General features: G+C 35.5%; 1 protein-coding gene across 3 annotated transcripts; it reads right to left on the bottom strand.

Moving 5' to 3' along the window:
• Window positions 1-2193: 2193 nt before the first annotated feature.
• On the bottom strand, window positions 2194-14664 carry LOC103998186 (small RNA 2'-O-methyltransferase). Of its 3 annotated transcripts, none has more exons than XM_009419587.3 (11): window positions 14415-14664; window positions 13376-13694; window positions 11310-11405; window positions 6907-7361; window positions 6547-6798; window positions 5094-6040; window positions 4858-5009; window positions 4663-4779; window positions 4325-4453; window positions 2739-3148; window positions 2194-2668 (listed from the first exon to the last, which is right to left on the bottom strand). In XM_009419587.3, exons 2-11 carry the CDS (start codon window positions 13646-13648, stop codon window positions 2482-2484), a joined length of 3018 nt encoding a protein of 1005 aa, XP_009417862.2. In that variant the 5' UTR covers window positions 13649-13694; window positions 14415-14664; the 3' UTR covers window positions 2194-2481. The 3 variants fall into 3 exon arrangements, with proteins under 3 accessions (XP_009417862.2, XP_018673486.2, XP_009417870.2); XM_009419595.3 differs by having other exon boundaries at window positions 2495-2658; XM_018817941.2 differs by lacking the exons at window positions 11310-11405; window positions 13376-13694; window positions 14415-14664 and adding an exon at window positions 11041-11178.
• Window positions 14665-17185: the final 2521 nt, after the last annotated feature.

Below are 17185 nucleotides of genomic sequence, written 5' to 3'. Positions count from 1 at the left end.
TGGGCTCTATCAGGTCGATGCTACCATCAAAGTCCTATGATGATAGGAGGTGAAAGTTCATTATTATTTGCTTCTCCTATATATTCTGAGCGAATGGGGACTGACTCAAGGTGGGGTTGTCCAGCCTTTCCCCTCGGAATAGCTGGAACTCTTATTATATCTTTTCTAAACGTTGTCTATTTGTCATAGTTGGATCATCAGCGATTCATCCATCAAATCAGCAGATTAGGTCACAAATTCAAGCAGAGCAGAGCGATGGTGTGGCGGTGTATCGAATTCTGTAGTTGGAGAGCAAGGAATTTCCTCATTCGATGGTTCCATAGGCCTTGGGCAATCTTGAGATGTTGGCACTGCATCAGGCAGAGGAATCTTGACAAGCGTTGGTGCCAATGGCAGTTGAGGTACTGATCACGATTGAGATGGTGGCATTACTTATTGGTCTAACTGAGGTAGGAACTAGGCGATAACCTGCATCATGCCAATTAGTATTTACACATTTTGGGTGAGATTTAAAAATAACTCGGTGGGGATAAGTAGGTGGCTTAAGGTTGTCCTTCGGGGCGAAAGGCCTAAGTCATTAAATAGATGTCAGTATCTCATCGGCGTCCATGCCGAAGTGAATGCATCCAGCCTCCTCGTTGGAGCATTTTTTTGAGAGGGTTAGCAGGTGGATATTCTTATGATATTAGGTCATCCTTCTAGTGTCAAAATATTAAGACAAATCGTCATTGACATCTGAGCCAACCCAAAGTGGTCCAAACCTGAGGGCACAGGAGTGTCCGAGGTGGTACCTGCACCAAGATTGATGTTAGGGGAAATTTCTCGACCTAGTCCATCCGACGCTCAAGTTAGTGATCGAGATCTCTTTGTGTGTATAGGTATTTTTCGGAAAGAGAACCTCTTAGCGTAGCGCCAGGGATTATCTTTTATACTTGATCTCGGAGGAGATAACCTATAATCGCTTCTCTTGGTATTTTGTCCACACGTGGGCAATAGAGGTTGATATAGATTTTTTCCTTGTATAATCTATTTTATACTTTTATTCATGTGAGCATATGGGGGGTGGAGGCTGATATAGACTTTTTCCTTGCATAATGATTATCATATGATGCTTATACGTCGAATGATGATTGACCATTAATATATTTCTTATCAAGATTAAATTCACAATCTTTCACGTAGATTATAGCCCATTCAAATAACTACATCATTGATAATTCAAATCATTCTCTTTCACACAAAACATAGTTATCCGAACCGAAATGAAATATGGAGCCAGCCACTAATTGGACTACAGATTCGATATAAATTAAATTTTGTTTTATTTTCATGAGATTTGATAACCGAAACATAGTCAAATATCTATTAGTTTATTATCAGAAAATAGATCAGCAGCGCATGATGTGAGATGATAAAAGAATTATTGTGACAATAACCGGGTTGAAAAAAAGGAAAGAAAGGACAACGACAGTAAGATTAATTGATAGATGAAAGTGAGACAATGATAACGTAAGAGTGAAAGCGAGAGAATAATAACATAAGAGGAAAAAATAAAATAAAATAAAATAGAACAGCAGCACATGATGTGAGATGATAAAAGAATTATTGTGAAAAGAACGGTGTTGAAAACAAAGAAAGGACAATAACAGCGATTAATTGATAGATGAAAGTGAGACAATGATAACATAAGAGTGAAAGCGAGAGAATAATAACATAAGAGGAAAAAATAAAATAAAATAAAATAGAACAGCAGCACATGATGTGAGATGATAAAAGAATTATTGTGAAAAGAACGGTGTTGAAAACAAAGAAAGGACAATAACAGCGAGATTAATTGATAGATGAAAGTGAGACAATGGTAACATAAGAGTGAAAGAGAATGATAACATAAGAGGATAAAATAAAATAAAATAAAATAAAATAAAATAAAATAATCTTTCAGAATAATATATCTTTCTTATAGAGATAAACTCTGGATCAAGATTTATAATCTACAGTCAAAGTCATTGAGCAAACAAATGGACAATCCAACTAATCGATTAAACCCGAAATATTGGAAAAGTATCATGTGTCATAAGTGGAAAAAGCCCCGTACACTACTTTAAATTTGCTGAAACAAGAGAGAATATAAAATGGTCCTGCATTTTATGACATGGATAATTGATTTAGTATGATCTCCAGGAAGAGAGAGGCTGCAATTCCAACCCTATCTATGCTAGTCATTCATAAATCAAGTTACTACATGTAGCTCAGCTGCACATCTGTTTTCATTGTTGCCCCTGAGAAGTAGACTTCAGGAACAACTGAGATCTGTTCCAACTCCTGTAGACTACTAAATGCTCAACAAAAAGTGAGGAAAAAACAAAAACCTGAATTTGCATATACAAACTTTGTCATTTGGGAGGTATAAGGTGGTAATATTGCTGATCTAACATAGAATCAACTACATGCTTCACTGGGTTCAATTCAATTCGATTAGGCTCAACTAGTATGACTCATCATCGGATCCTTTGGTTTGTGCATCTCTGTTGCGGTGGAGAGTGGTGGACTGGACTGCCTCATCCTTTTCATCCCCAAATGAAGTCTCTCCTCATTCGTTTCTTCCAGGTCACTCCGAACACTCTCAGCTGACCTCTCGACTTCTACTTCAAATGTTGGCTGTGGTGTGCTTGAAATAAAAAAATTGCTAATTAGTTGTCTGGAAAACTCAGTCAAATTCTTAGAGAGAAGATCAAAACCTGTCAGCCCATTCCCATATTAGTTCATAGGGTTGAGATGAGTCCTCTGTTTTGGAGTATGTTTCTGCTGTATTGAAAGAGCTTCTTCTGAAGATGGCGATCTGCGAAGCAAAACCTGGTTCCACATCTGATGATCCACCAACCCCACTAAATTCAACACTATAGTTGTGCCTAAGTGCAATATCAGTGGCCCAACATTCAAACTGCTCTCTTGTCCACTCGAACTTGTGATCATGGTTGCGAAACTTGCAAGGTGCTGTATTCTCTTCCGTGGTGGGCACAGCTGATCTCTGAAGAATGGAGTTGTACTCATAGTTGGGTGTTGAAACTACGAGTATTCTTGGGCAGAAAGAACTCAACACAACATCACCAAATAAGAATGCCTGATCTTCTTCCATATGCTCAATCACCTGCAGTAGGTTGGCATTATATTAGTACGGTAAGTAAACACCTCTGCCTATGGAAATTCAAAAAGTTCTGTTCTATAACCATATATATATAGGAATTTCTTAATGATACAACACGTCACGCAGAAAGGCAAATTAGCTTACCAGTGTTCCAACTCACAGAAACTTGGCAGTTTATTAAAAAGAGCTTTCTGAATTAAGTTCTAATTTCGACCACATCCTTAAGCAATGCATATACATGAAAATGGCATAAAAGAAGACTGATTCAATCCAAATAAACTCTTCCAAACATCTTCAATGAGTTATAACGAAGATCTACAATTACTTGCAGGTTTGCAAGGTTGATTGATCCAAATTAACATTGGTGTTGACCACAGGAACAATTTCTTGGGGGGCCATTGAAATTGGATTGGCTCAGCCAATCTAGCCAAACATGGCTGATTTGCTACTAATAGCCACCCAATTTCAGCCAATCCAATTGATCTGAACAATTTCAGGTAATTCCAAGAAAAATTATCCATATAACCCAATTCCTATCATGAATCCTACTTTGCCTTTGAAAGTTGCTAGGCATAGCTAGATTTTTCACTAGTGCTTCTGCAGAGTAGGATTATAGATACAAGGAAAACTTGTGATGCATCTTTGGAACTATCATAATATCCTATTTACTCTTCCAAAAGTCAAATCTCCTACATCAAACCATAAAGACCCCCATTTGTGCACCTGACATTGCACACATTAGGGCTTTTTAGAACCCTTTATTTGCAAATATAAATTAGCCTAATGGTTCCAAATGAGTCAAATTGGGATCTTACTCGAGCATAAAAAAAATATTTGAGTTTGCAGGATCATATACGATATTTGGATTTTTGGTGGAACAACATTCCGACACTTAGCAGGGGTATACCAGAAATTTCTTCCAAATATAAATAACACTACATTTGCTAGTGCCTGCAGAAAATGCAACTCCTACTCAGAGATTATACTGCCTTGTGCATAAAAGGATATCCATAACAATGGAAGATTTGATGCCTGCAAATAACAAACAACGTTACTCATGATAATCACATTGACTTCATTCCATCAAGAACAAGGCAATACTCGGACCATTTAGGATGCTTCATGTGTAATTTCTCCCTTCTGATTTAAAGAGTAAAGAGTGGTCTGAATGGTCAGTACCTCTAAACAAGTGCCAATGTCAAACCCAGATAAACGGGAGTCATAAACCGTAATCGATCCATCATAAAGCACAGCTTGTCTGATGCTTGTGGGCACGCCAGAATTTAGGCTTAGCTTTTGATGTAAAATCTGGAAATGTCAGAGTATACAATGGTTAAGTGACCATAAAATTGCAATTATGTATCATGGACAACTGAAAGGTGAAAGCCCAAAATTCAAATGAGCTAAAACATATACATGAGGCTATCAAATCATTCTACTAACAGACTGAACAACTATGACTATATCTTTCGAAAAAAAATAGACAATTTAACATGTCCATAGACCACATAGGTTACCTTTGCAGCACGTGCAAGGCTCTTCTGAGAGATATCCACACCAACAATCTTCTCTAAAGTCGTTGTATGCTCCAATAAAGAATTAAGCAGGCTACCTGATCCACATCCAAAATCCACCTGCATTAGAAATCACAACATCAATCTCAATAAGCACTATAAATCTAGGAAAGCAAAGGACAAAGATCAAGCTAATACCAAAGTGGCAGCACTACATTCATTGATGTGCTGAACTGCAAACTCAATGCGCTGTTTTGATAGAGAAGGACTGAACAAAGCCTTCTCCATTCTGTCTTCTAAAGGTTCAGGTACCCGCAAAACCTTTACTGAGTACTCCAGAAAGCAATTGTCTACAAAAAGGGAATGTATGTATATCCCACTTTGTTTATTGCTATCAGTAAATCAATATACACACAAGGTAGGGTATAACTCACACAGAGGTAGCTTAGAAAGATCTTTAATAGCGTCGCCAGCTGCAGCCAATATCAGGTCCCTAGAAGGCATGTCTATGACAAAATGTGCAGATTGATTGACAGACAACTGAGTTGCACATGCTTCAAGCTGGTGGATTACAGCATCAGTCCCTACCTCAAACTCAAACTCATCTTTACCTTCCAAGTGATCTTTTACAGGATCTCCAATCTTTACCAATGCAACAGCATAACTTATGCATATTAAAGATCCAGGCGATGGGAAGACACCAGAATCTGGACCTTCAATATTTAAAACAACCATTCCATTCTCCTCTTTCCTGTTTGGATAATACTTGCAAAATGATTCCAGTGAACTACACTCTCTTAGGTTGTCATTCTTCGTAGATCCGAAAATAGATGAGCACATAGCAAATTCATGAGAAAGATTTTCTGCATGCACGATAATACCATGAGCATGTCCAGAAGAGGACAATACCTCCACAGGCATGTCTAGTTGTTTAAAGTACTTGTCAAACCAAAGAAGAACTTTTAATGCAGAACACTGAATGGCATCAGACTCTTTCCTGTAAGTATCAGTAAAAGAACCTTCAACTATTGGTTCCAGTCTTCTTGACAGTATCTTCACTTCGCACCTGAAAATACTCGAGTTGTCCAGGTTTTTTTCCCCAACATCAGAAACATCTCCATTTGCAATATCAACTTCATCAGTTGGCTTTGATGAATTAGATTTCCTTTGAGTAACTGATAAGGAAGCATCTGCATTAATTCTTGTAATAGAAAAAACAGGCTCTGAGAACTTGTGTAGACGGCAAAAAGCATAGAGGAGATCCCTTGGGGCAAGGCCCTTCCAGTTTGAACGCCCAGTGTACGCAGTGGGTAATTCAGCTGCAAGAATTGCTTCTCTAGATAACTTATAGTGCCCATCAGGGAACTTTGCAAGAAGCATCCTGGAAAATACAGAACAAAACATCAAGGACCTCAGACAACAATGGTACAGTGACATGAGAGGCTAAAAACACGGCAAAAATGTATACATCATTCAGTCAAATGATACTGAAAAAGAAAACAGAGTAAATTCGATGGAGGTTACTACAATTAATCAGATCACCAAAAACCTGTTGTTCAGCAGCACAAATAGCACAAAGCTGTGGAGTCATGGGATCATAAAAAATGAAAACCAATCCATGTGCTGCTCAAGATGTGGCATTTGTCTTTGATTCAATATTTATTGGTAGTAATATAGGCTGTTTGAATTTAATCGTGATAGATAAATATCAATAAAGTTCTAGTACTGTTGCTGCAAATTTATGTGAACTGCTAGTTCTGCACAATATAACTCTAACAAAATATGATGATAACTTGTGTTCTGTGAGAAAACTCAACAATGTTTCAGGATGAAATAGGTAACAGAAATAAGAAGCACAAAGAGAAGCATCAACTAGCCAGGACAGACCTGTAATAGGTACATAGAGAGACATCTTCATAGAAAAGATATGGAGACTTCCATGTGTATCCAATGTTAGCTAAGATGGCATCTCCATATATATCTTGGCCAGAGAGATATGAAGCTCTTTGATTAATTATTGGTTCAATACTCACTTTACCTTCTGAACTTGTCTTAAGACCAGATGAAGAATCTGAAAAGTGAGGAACTTCTGGATAGGGGAAGTATACCTTCATCTCTGAAGAAGCCTTGCCAACTGTCCTGAAATAGCAGAAAAATTGATAACCAAGCTCAACTATCCATTTTTAAACCCAAGCAACAAAAAAGTACTGAAAGACAAACTGTCTTATATTTTACTGTTTTATACACCTTGAAACAAGAACCCGAGAAGAATCCTTGACATTCAACTTCTGAGCAATTAAATCCAAGTAGTAATGTTCATTAGAGACGTCAAGGGTCAGTGCTTCAACATTTTCTTCAATAGAGCAGGGAATACGTAATGCTTCTATCTGTACACACCCTAGAGACTCTGAATGATGATTAATTACTGATGCTATAGCCTCAGGAGAATATGGAGCTTCCTTCCATATCCATAATTCATCAGTAGCTGTACATAGGGAAGAACACTTTCTGGCAGCGTTCAAGATGAGTGATGAAACCAAGAGAGGATCTGATTCTGCCTTGGAATTGATGACTTTACATAAATTATGAACCTTTACATCGCATGTGGTAATGGCAGATATGGGAATCATACCAAAGTGCTCTCTCATCACTCCAAATGCAACTCCAAAATGACCAGTTAATGGATGAGTTGATGAAAGGAACTATCAATTAAACATAAAAAATTGCACTGTCTGTTAGTAGTTATAGACACCATATACATAAAGAAGAAGACAGTGATTTTATTCAAATCTATATAACAAATGTTAGAATGCACAAACATTTCATGTCAAGCAAACAGAAAGAGTTAACAGGTTTATTGCTTTAATTTCAAGTGATCAAAACTGTTCAAACATTTATACTTCTAGCTAGCCATAATCCCACAATGGTAGTAATTAGTATTGACATAATAGAACTGAAAGGATCGATCAAATCTTGTTACTACTGGAGTAATTTAGTGCATAGCAAGAGAGATTTAGTGACATGGATGAGACTTGCTTTTGTCAATCAAATCACTAAGCAAGGATCAGTTTGAAGACTGATTATGCTGGAACACAATGGGATTTTGCTGATGAGCAAAATGGGTCAAGAGAAAAAATTGAGTGAGTAAAACCAATAGAGAAAGAGAGCACGTAAATGAAATATTAGGAAAGACTCTGGCCAACACTAAAACATTTCTTTTGTCTTAGATTCCAGTATACATCTCAATTTTTTTAGTCTAGTCACATACTTTAAAGTTTTTAAATTGATGGGCTATTAATAGTATCCATAGAATTGTTTCAAGCCAAGGTATACAGTTTCGAATAATACCGCCCGGTACAGATGGTACGTACTGGTCCGACAGTATATCGGTACGCAGACCGCTCGGTACCGGGCGGAACGCTTAACATTGCCCCGTATCGGACGATACGGGGTTATATTGGGCGGTAACGGTCGAAATTTCGACCGTTACCGCTCAGCACAGCTCAGTAACGGTCGAAATCGACCGTTACCACTCTGTAACAATGCTCCAACGGTCAAATTAACTATTAGAGCCCTTTCTCATAGGTTTTTAAACTCTTCTTCTCTCCTATTTTACTTCATTTCACTCTCATACTCTTTTAAAGACTTAAACTATCTCAAACTCTTTTTTTCTCATATTTGCGCTCTCCTAAACTATACAAAACAATGATTTGTGAATTGAATCAAGGCTAATTTAGGAAGATTAAGAGGAAGAACTTTCTAATCAAAAGGTATGTATTCTCTTTCTTTAATTAGAAGTATGTATTCTCTTTTTTTTTATTTTCAGATATTTTTGGATGATTTTACACCTAAATTAGGTGTACCGCTCGGTACACGGTACTGTACCATACCGAACCAAGCTCGAAACACTGGTACGGTACGGTATTTCAATCCTTGTTTCAAGCACAGAAGTTTTGTAGGAAAGAGCAACTATAATCATCTCCTTCTCTAAGCCTAATCTAGATCAAGGGCTTTTATACATAGACAAGGATACTGCTTAAACCAGCCAACTTTCTGTAAACAATTTGAACCACTTAATAAATTCTAAAAAATATATAAAACATGATCTGAATCCTGTTTTTAAAAAATAAAAAATATATTTAAGAAAATGCATCACATCTACTCAACCTACACCAAATCAAACGCAGCCTACATCAGATCACTTGTGCAGCATATATGTCATTCTTGATATCTTCATTTTGCCATGCCAAACTATGAAAACCAAACAATCTTTCAATGTTTTATATAGATAGTTCATGCCACTTAAGCCAGCCATCCTTACTCATATGCCTACGAATATCCTGAGAAGGAAAATAAACAATTTGACATCCTTACTTATTAGGTACATATTGTTGAGTCCTATCATTCAACTCTGAACTTGCATTCACAAATTAAAATAAACAATGTGACATTTGTTTTATATAGATGGGGAAAAGTTTAAGAGAAAGCACAATATAAAAAGGAAAAAATAATATCATTTTCTGTCTTTATCTCATTGAACCCATTGTTGATTTTAATTGCTCACCAAAAACCCTCTTGAAGCCATTCATTGATTTATAGAAAATCTTATGTGGTGAAGTTTATTGTTTCGCTATATCATTTCTCAGATATCATTCAATATGAAAGATCTTTCTATCCAACAAAAATGCCACTAAAAGCAATTTAACCTAATAAGATATAAGAAAAAATTGTGGCTCAAAAAGAAGAAAGAGGAGCATAAAACACAAGTACCAAGACGTAAACCATAGGCTTATGTCGAACACAATTGTCACACGGTTTACAATCTTAAAATTGGAATGAATATTGGCCAGCAATGATACAGTCAATATTAAATTACCAAAAAATTATTTGACAATAAGAAATGTGAAGGAATTTTTTAGCATTTTTATCATGACATCATCCATTTGAATGCAAGTTAGAAATTTTGTTTAGTATAAACAATGTACAATAACAGGCAGTTGTTCTGCAGTAATATTTATCACTAAGAATAAGCAAATTAAGTATTATACAGGAGATAAGATCAGACCATCCATCATACTAGCAAGTAAGTCTGCATGTCATAAAATAGCATAAATGGCCAAGCGCTTAATATGATACTGCATAATATTGAACAGACTCAATAATAAATATAACATACTACTAAATACTATTTGGAACAGCAAGTTATCCTCATTAAAATCCTGATTGCAATACCAATATAGATATAAATAATGTAACTCTGGCCAAATAATGATGACACCATAAAGCTAAATGCTAAGTACTGCTCCTACTGATCCATTCCACCATGTGTCACATCATCTACTTTAATCTTAATCATAATTGCTGCTCCTTGACTCCTCATATACCTCCATAGGTGCTCCTTTTCTTGTAGTATAATAAATACATTTGGATCCAGATCAAACCATTCTATTTGAGTACATTTGGATGCAGCTCAAACCATTCTATTTGAGAAACCTCAAATTCACAACTAGTACATCAATTTATTGGTGAGAACATCATCCGGTCCTGATGAATTCTGGTCAATTCATTTTGATTTTGGCTAATTTCCATCAGACTCTGGTTGATCTCAAACATTCTTGCTCGCAAATAGTTGTTCCATTGATGAAATTAGGATGGTTGATTTTCCCCGCAAAAGACTTTTGGTAGCATTCAACAACTAACATATAAATTTCAAATTTTCCTATTTCTAGATCCATCAAATAAGTATTCCATACTCAAAGAAAATGATGCAATATTGTTGCCTTGAGGCCACATCAGTATAATGTGCTCCAGTCTCAACTAATAAGATAATGATTAAGACAGATACAAGGGAAATTTACAGTAAAAAAGATCTCAGCACAGAAATTTAGGAAGGTGAAGAAGAGAACAATGGTAGAAATAGAGATAAAATATGAACAAAAGGAGCAACAAAAATGGGGATCATAATCAGTGCAGTAACCTGATGCATATTTTGTTATATTTCATAGACTTTAACTAATATCTAAAGCTCTATATCAGCACTGATCTGGGTCATTTTTACATAAAGTCCAACTGCAATTAAGACACCCAATGAAGATACTTTCATAACCAGCAAATTGATACTTCTCTTGACAAACTTTACCAGAAATTTGATCTCGGATCAGGGACCCCATACACAGACATTCTCAGCCAATACTTAAATCTTGATTATAGTTCTTTAAAAACCTAAAAATAGCTAGTTCTAAGAAAATGGAAGACCAATGCTAACCAATAGGCTGCATCAAACTTGTTTTTCTAAGTGGAGAAAGAAGCTCCAGAACAATGCGCTTAATAGCTGTGCAGAAAATAGCAGGCCATGGTTATAATTTTGAGACATGCACGCACCAGAATGGGTTTTGTGCAATACTGAGGTGTGCTACCAAACACAGATCAACAAGATTGGTTTGACCAGTTGGCACAGAGACCATGCTGTATGTCCCAATGGGCAGGTATTACTGCAAGCCACGATTTGTATGGTGCAGGCATCTAAAATTAAGACCCTTGAAATAACTTTGCAACTCGGAGCCGCATTCTGAGAGAAGCTATACTCTGTAGAAGTTCACAAGCAGTTATTATAATAAATAAATAATTAAAGCTTAGGGTCCATAACTAACCTCATCAGTGAACAAGCCAGAAATGCGTGCAACTAATTCATATGATGCTCCCTCTGGAGTAAGATCATTTGTTGCAGACGTAGAGTGAATACCCAGCTGCAAGGACCCAAAGTTATAAAAACCTTAGCAGCAGCTACTAGTTGAAAAGATGGTGTATATCATGTGACAATGGGTTATATATAAATATAAATATATATATGGTTAAAAAAATTATTATGGTTAAAAAATCAGTATAAAAAGGTTAAAAACTAGGATATACTTGGTATTCTTAAAATTATTCTGTCAAACATAAAATCTTGATAAAAGAAGGGTTTACAGTAAAAGATCAGTATAGAAGTGTTTAAATCAATCAAACTTAATAGTCTTACCTTTGCCACCTTAAACTTTAAAAGTGTGCATGTTATAAATCCTTAATACCATCCATGACATACACTGATCAATAAAATCCATACTCATAAGTCATAACCTTTATATCAACAGGTCCTTCTATGGCTTTGGCATGGGTAGATAGGTGTACTAATTCTTACATCAAAACAAATATCAAAACTCTTTGCTAAAAGTCTGAAGAAGATAAGACCACTGAAGACAGAAATAATATGTTTATGCCACAGAAAAGAAGGTTGACAAGGATGAAGGAGCAATAGAATCATAATATTCATCAACCAACAGGAAGAACATAATGTGGAAGATAAAAACTCTTAAACTGGTATGTCCCAACCAATATTGACTGGTCAGATGAAGAATCAAATACAAACACTATATAGCTAGCCACCAATAAATATTCATTTTAATTCATTTATCTCGTATACCACATAGTATAGGTCGACATACTGTCTGGGCATACATATTGCCCGGCATATACCACATAGTATAGGTCAACATACTGCCTGGGTATATATATTGCCCTGCATACCCACACAGAAGTACTGTACTGCCCTGACAAGCTGTCAAAACCAGTATTGGATCAAGATCTAAACCTCGAACTCAAGATCAAATTGTACCCATAATTTTCAATAGCATAATCTCCTTCCCTTCCTAGATATCATAACAACACCAAAGGAATCACTGGAAAAGGTTTGAGTTCATAATTCCTTGCAAGCAAATGATCTCGTCAAAATAGGACATACCTATAAAAGCTAAAAGTATAAGCATCCATCAGATTATGAACTAGGAATGGCAGGTACAAAAGTGAAAACACAATTAATGGAACAATAATTGCCAAGCGATAATCCTGGTTGGCAGGCTGTTTACCTTGCTAGCGTTGTAAATACTATTGAAGGATCTTTCCATACCCAAGATATTCAAAAAGTTATTTGGTTATAAGGTTATTGAAACTAAATAACATTAAGCATGTTTTAACACAGCATATTGACATTGTTATTATGCACAAGAGAGTAAGCTGACTAGACAAGAAATTACTTGGCAAATATGGACTATGAAAATTCTTGGCATAGTAAGGACAGTTCTATAAATTGAAAAATAAAATACTTGATGCACATATATCAATACTGTGAACTTAAAGTCTAGAGATTTTCACAAATTGACTGCAAAGGTTAAATAATAAAGGAAGCTACTGTACAAATGTCCTTGCCCCACTATGAGTTTCATTTCTTACTAAGTGTTAATAGGAAGCCAGATCCACCGGTCAATTTCGATTTCATTTTTTATCCCCTATCTTCATTGCTAACTAAAGTTACTACCCAGGAACCTCAATATCAAATTACACCCATGTCAATACAAAATGTTCATGATGTGCAAACAGATGACCTCATATTCCCTGCTCTCAATATATAAGTAAAAATGTGAACATATCATATACGAAGGTTTCAGATTGTAATTTGTTCCACAAGAGCCACTTTCAGAACTTCAAATCACTTAATTTAAAATAAAATCATATTGAATGGTAATGAACTAAAATCATATTACATTCTGTTTAGTAAAATAAGCAAACAAAGCTAGAAAAATTTAGATGCCTCAAAGATCTTCATGTTTGTTTTAAAAAGTTAAAAAGGATGTAAGAATCCTAAAGTGCCAACTCTGGACTTGGCAGGTTCATGTCGTAAAACCTTTTCAATAGCAATTTTTGCAGCGGCCTGCTCAGCATCTTTCTTTTTTGGAAACATATCCGAAGTAAAAGACAAGTCTGGAAGATCCAGATGGCAGCGATACAAACTCCTGAACTGCTGCGGAATAACCAACCCTGGGCAATCATTTTCAACATGTTGCTTTACTTCCTCAATACGATAGCATGCCGTTCTACCATACTTGTGGTGGATAAGGGCCTTCGGTGTCAGCTCCAATCTTTTCGCAGAGACTGCTGGAGCTTCTTGGGATTCCATAATAACTTGAATTATTTTGCCTCTCAGACTATAAATATCCTTCAACCTACTTATGCCATAACAAACAACGCTCTGGGTTAAATTTATTCAAGCCAGCCAATCTCTGTATCCAAGACTAAAAAGAGAGATTAAATTGAAAATGTGCTTATTCAAAAGTAATCACAGTTCTAACTACTAAGAAAACTGATCGCTACAGGAAAACCAGAGCAAAGAAAAAACTATGCCCAATATGCTTCGCTCCAATAAAAAAGGTGAAAGCATGTTTTCTCAAAGCGACTCTCCTTCCAACGATTAATGATCGATAAACCCAGAAAACTCTGCATACGCAGTAAAAGAAATTCTTCCAGATCACCGCAGCGGCCACGCTTTTGACAGCCACAATATCATAAACTGTCTATCGAAAACTTGGAATCCAAGAAGTGAATTCTTTTATAAACAAAACAAGCAACAAACCCCAGCCTACAAGAGAACTTTTGAACGACCAACAACAAGAAAAATGAGCGGCGTTCAAACGATCAAAGTCACAATTAGAAACAAAAAGACAAAGAGGCGGACGAAAACGAATATCATTTTCTTCCATCCCTACAACCCAAGCGTTCCGACTATACCACGAAAAGCAAGTTGAAGAATCACAGCAAGTGCCGAACCAAGCACAAAGCCGAAGAGATCAGAATTCTAGCCAAACCAGCACACATTGATCAAAACCAAAACCCACCACCTAAATTGACTACGAACGGAACGAAAAACGGCAGCTAGAAATTCCCACCTGACAAACAAAAGATCAGCCACAAATGCCTGAAATTCGGAGGGCGAAGCGCGGCCCACCGCTCGCAACCGATCACGAGACCGATCCCTACAAAAGGAAAATTAGGGCTTAGGACGAAGAACGCCTGCCTCTTCCCCGCCTCCGCCTGGCGCCCAGAAGAACCACCACAGAACCGTCAGAGAGAGAGAGAGAGAGAGAGAGAGCGAGAGAGAGTACTCGACACTTGAGGAGGGAACTTAAAATAGAGCAGCCACGCGATAAGAAACATTCCCCCGACCACGGTCGACGCCTGCCTGCTTTCTAGCTTTCGCACGCCTTCACATGCCCCGACCCAGCACCACCGTCCGATCGCCCACGAGAACAATCCCGTCCGTACACATCGGGCGTCGCCTGCGGTCGCCATCACTGTGAACGGCGATGATCGGTTGCAAACGCAGCGCCAACGGTGGATCTGCGTTGTCGTATAATATCTTCCGTTCGACGTCTAAAAGAAAGAACGAACCGAATTCCTTAATCACCAAGATTTGAAGCCGGGTTCGTCTGATGAGGGATGCGCGAATCATAAAGCACACGGGCGTCGAGCACGAACGGTGGATTTGCGTTGTCGCGTGGTTTATTCTATATAAATAAATACGTAATTAATTGTTCGAATGCTAAATTAAAGACGAAGTTTTATTTTAATCCAATTATCGACTTCTGTTCATCGAAGATTAATGCTCTTAACCTAAATTGAAACCCTTGGAAAAATGTATCCTCTCATACTTTAATTTGAATCTTGTGCGATTTATTTGCTGCGATAAATTTGGATGATTTTTCTTAAACCCCTAAGTCCATCGAATTGATGGTCTTAAAATTTAAATTTTCCATTGAAACCCATGTAGATTGAGTCGGTCAAATCGATTCGAATCGAATTAGTTACAATATTTTTAATAGGAGAATTTCTTTTTTATTACCAAACTCAAAACATTATTTTCATTATTAATCTCGTTATTTATTTTTTAAGATTTCATAAAATGATTTATTTGAGAGACTTTAAATTAAGAATGTTTTGGCATATTTCAAAACAAAATATGACAAATCATCATTCGCCTTCACTTCCACTTTAAATTTAGGTGTATATATTTTAACAAATCTTGGAATATTTGTTTTCATTGATTGGGGAAGAATGTTAATAAACAAAATAAGGCATTCTTGGTTATAATATTTTTTTAATGTTTTTTGTTACTCTTTTGACAAAAAAAAAAACATGGCAATCGATTCTTAATCAGTTCAAATCCCCAAAAACATTAATTATCAACTTTGCTTTATATTTTGAGATTTCAGGAAGATATGTTTGAAAGTCTTTGAATGATTTTGGATGCAATTACAGAAGTTTTTGGTATTATTTCAAAATAAAGGATGAAAAAAAATAATTTTCTCCACATAGCAATAAATTTAGGCTTACATGTTTTTTTTTAATCCTCAAAGCATTTATGCTCATCTATTATAAAAATGGTAATAAAAATTAAAATATTATTTGGTTATAATGTTTTATGTTATCGAACCAAAAGATATTAACTCTATTCTAACAAATTGTAATTTTTGATTAGTTCAAGCACCCACAAACCTTGATCATCATATTTGTTATATTTTTTGGATTTCATAAAATGATTCATTTGAGATTTTTTTTAATTGCTTTGGATGGAAATTAGGAATCTTTTGGCATATTTCAAAATAAAGAACTACTAATCCTTGTTTTCTCATTTAGCAATAAAATTAGGTCTATATATTTTTAAAAAATATATATATATTATTTGATTTGTATTTATAATGGAAGAATAATAATGAAAAATGATGAAATTTCTTAGAATGTTTAGTTCAATGAACCAAAAGCGCTTTTAACTCTATTGAAAAACACAATAACCAAGATTCAATTATGACTTACATTGGTTTTAGATTAAAGTTATGAAGGCTTTGACATATTACAAGATAAAATATAATATTATTTATAATATTTTTCATGTGGTCTTAAATTTAGGAGTACATATTTTAAAAACCTTTGTAATATTTATGATCATTTATTATGAAATAATAAATGATCATAAATATTACAAAGGTTTTAAGTGTTGTTAATTGGTTCCTTTTTTTTTCTTTTCAAGTATTGGAAAGAGGAAAAGAAGTCCATTTCAAAAAGAAAAAAAAATAAATAAGTGTGACTAATACAGAAGAATTTTAACTTGAGCCCAAAAACACAAAAAAGCTCTCTAGTGAGATGCTAATGTGGTATGTCTGATAGGCAGGCACTGATTGAAGTGCATGTGTCAATCCCCATTAGGATGAAAATTATGATCAAATCATGGATAAATTATTGGCCCATAGTATGTGACATAGAGCATATTATTTATTTTGGAATATTACTAATAACTTGTGCTTAAAAAGTAATTAAGTAAGTGATGTGATTGATTTCTTATCTTGGGCAGAGAGAAGGGGAGGAATTTTCTCCATTGAATGCATCATATGTGTTTTGTCCTACATGTATACATAACATTAAAAAATATGTGTTTTTATTTATTTTTTAAACCTAAATAGATGCATGCACAAAAGGATATATTGGTTGCGTCAAATGCTTTAAATATTATTTTATCATATGAAATGCTTTATGGGTAAAGAGATATTTTATAAATTATTTATTACATCGAATGTTTTAGATATATATTTTTTGTCTTATATGGATATCAGACGCAAATAAGATATCATGTCTTAGTCGTATGGAGTGTTTTAGATTATTTTTC

The sequence above is a fragment of the Musa acuminata genome, chromosome BXJ1-1 (assembly GCF_036884655.1).
Source record: "Musa acuminata AAA Group cultivar baxijiao chromosome BXJ1-1, Cavendish_Baxijiao_AAA, whole genome shotgun sequence".
Classification (NCBI taxonomy): domain Eukaryota; kingdom Viridiplantae; phylum Streptophyta; class Magnoliopsida; order Zingiberales; family Musaceae; genus Musa; species Musa acuminata.
Note: the sequence above shows the minus strand (reverse complement) of the source record. Positions and strands in the feature narration are given on the sequence as shown.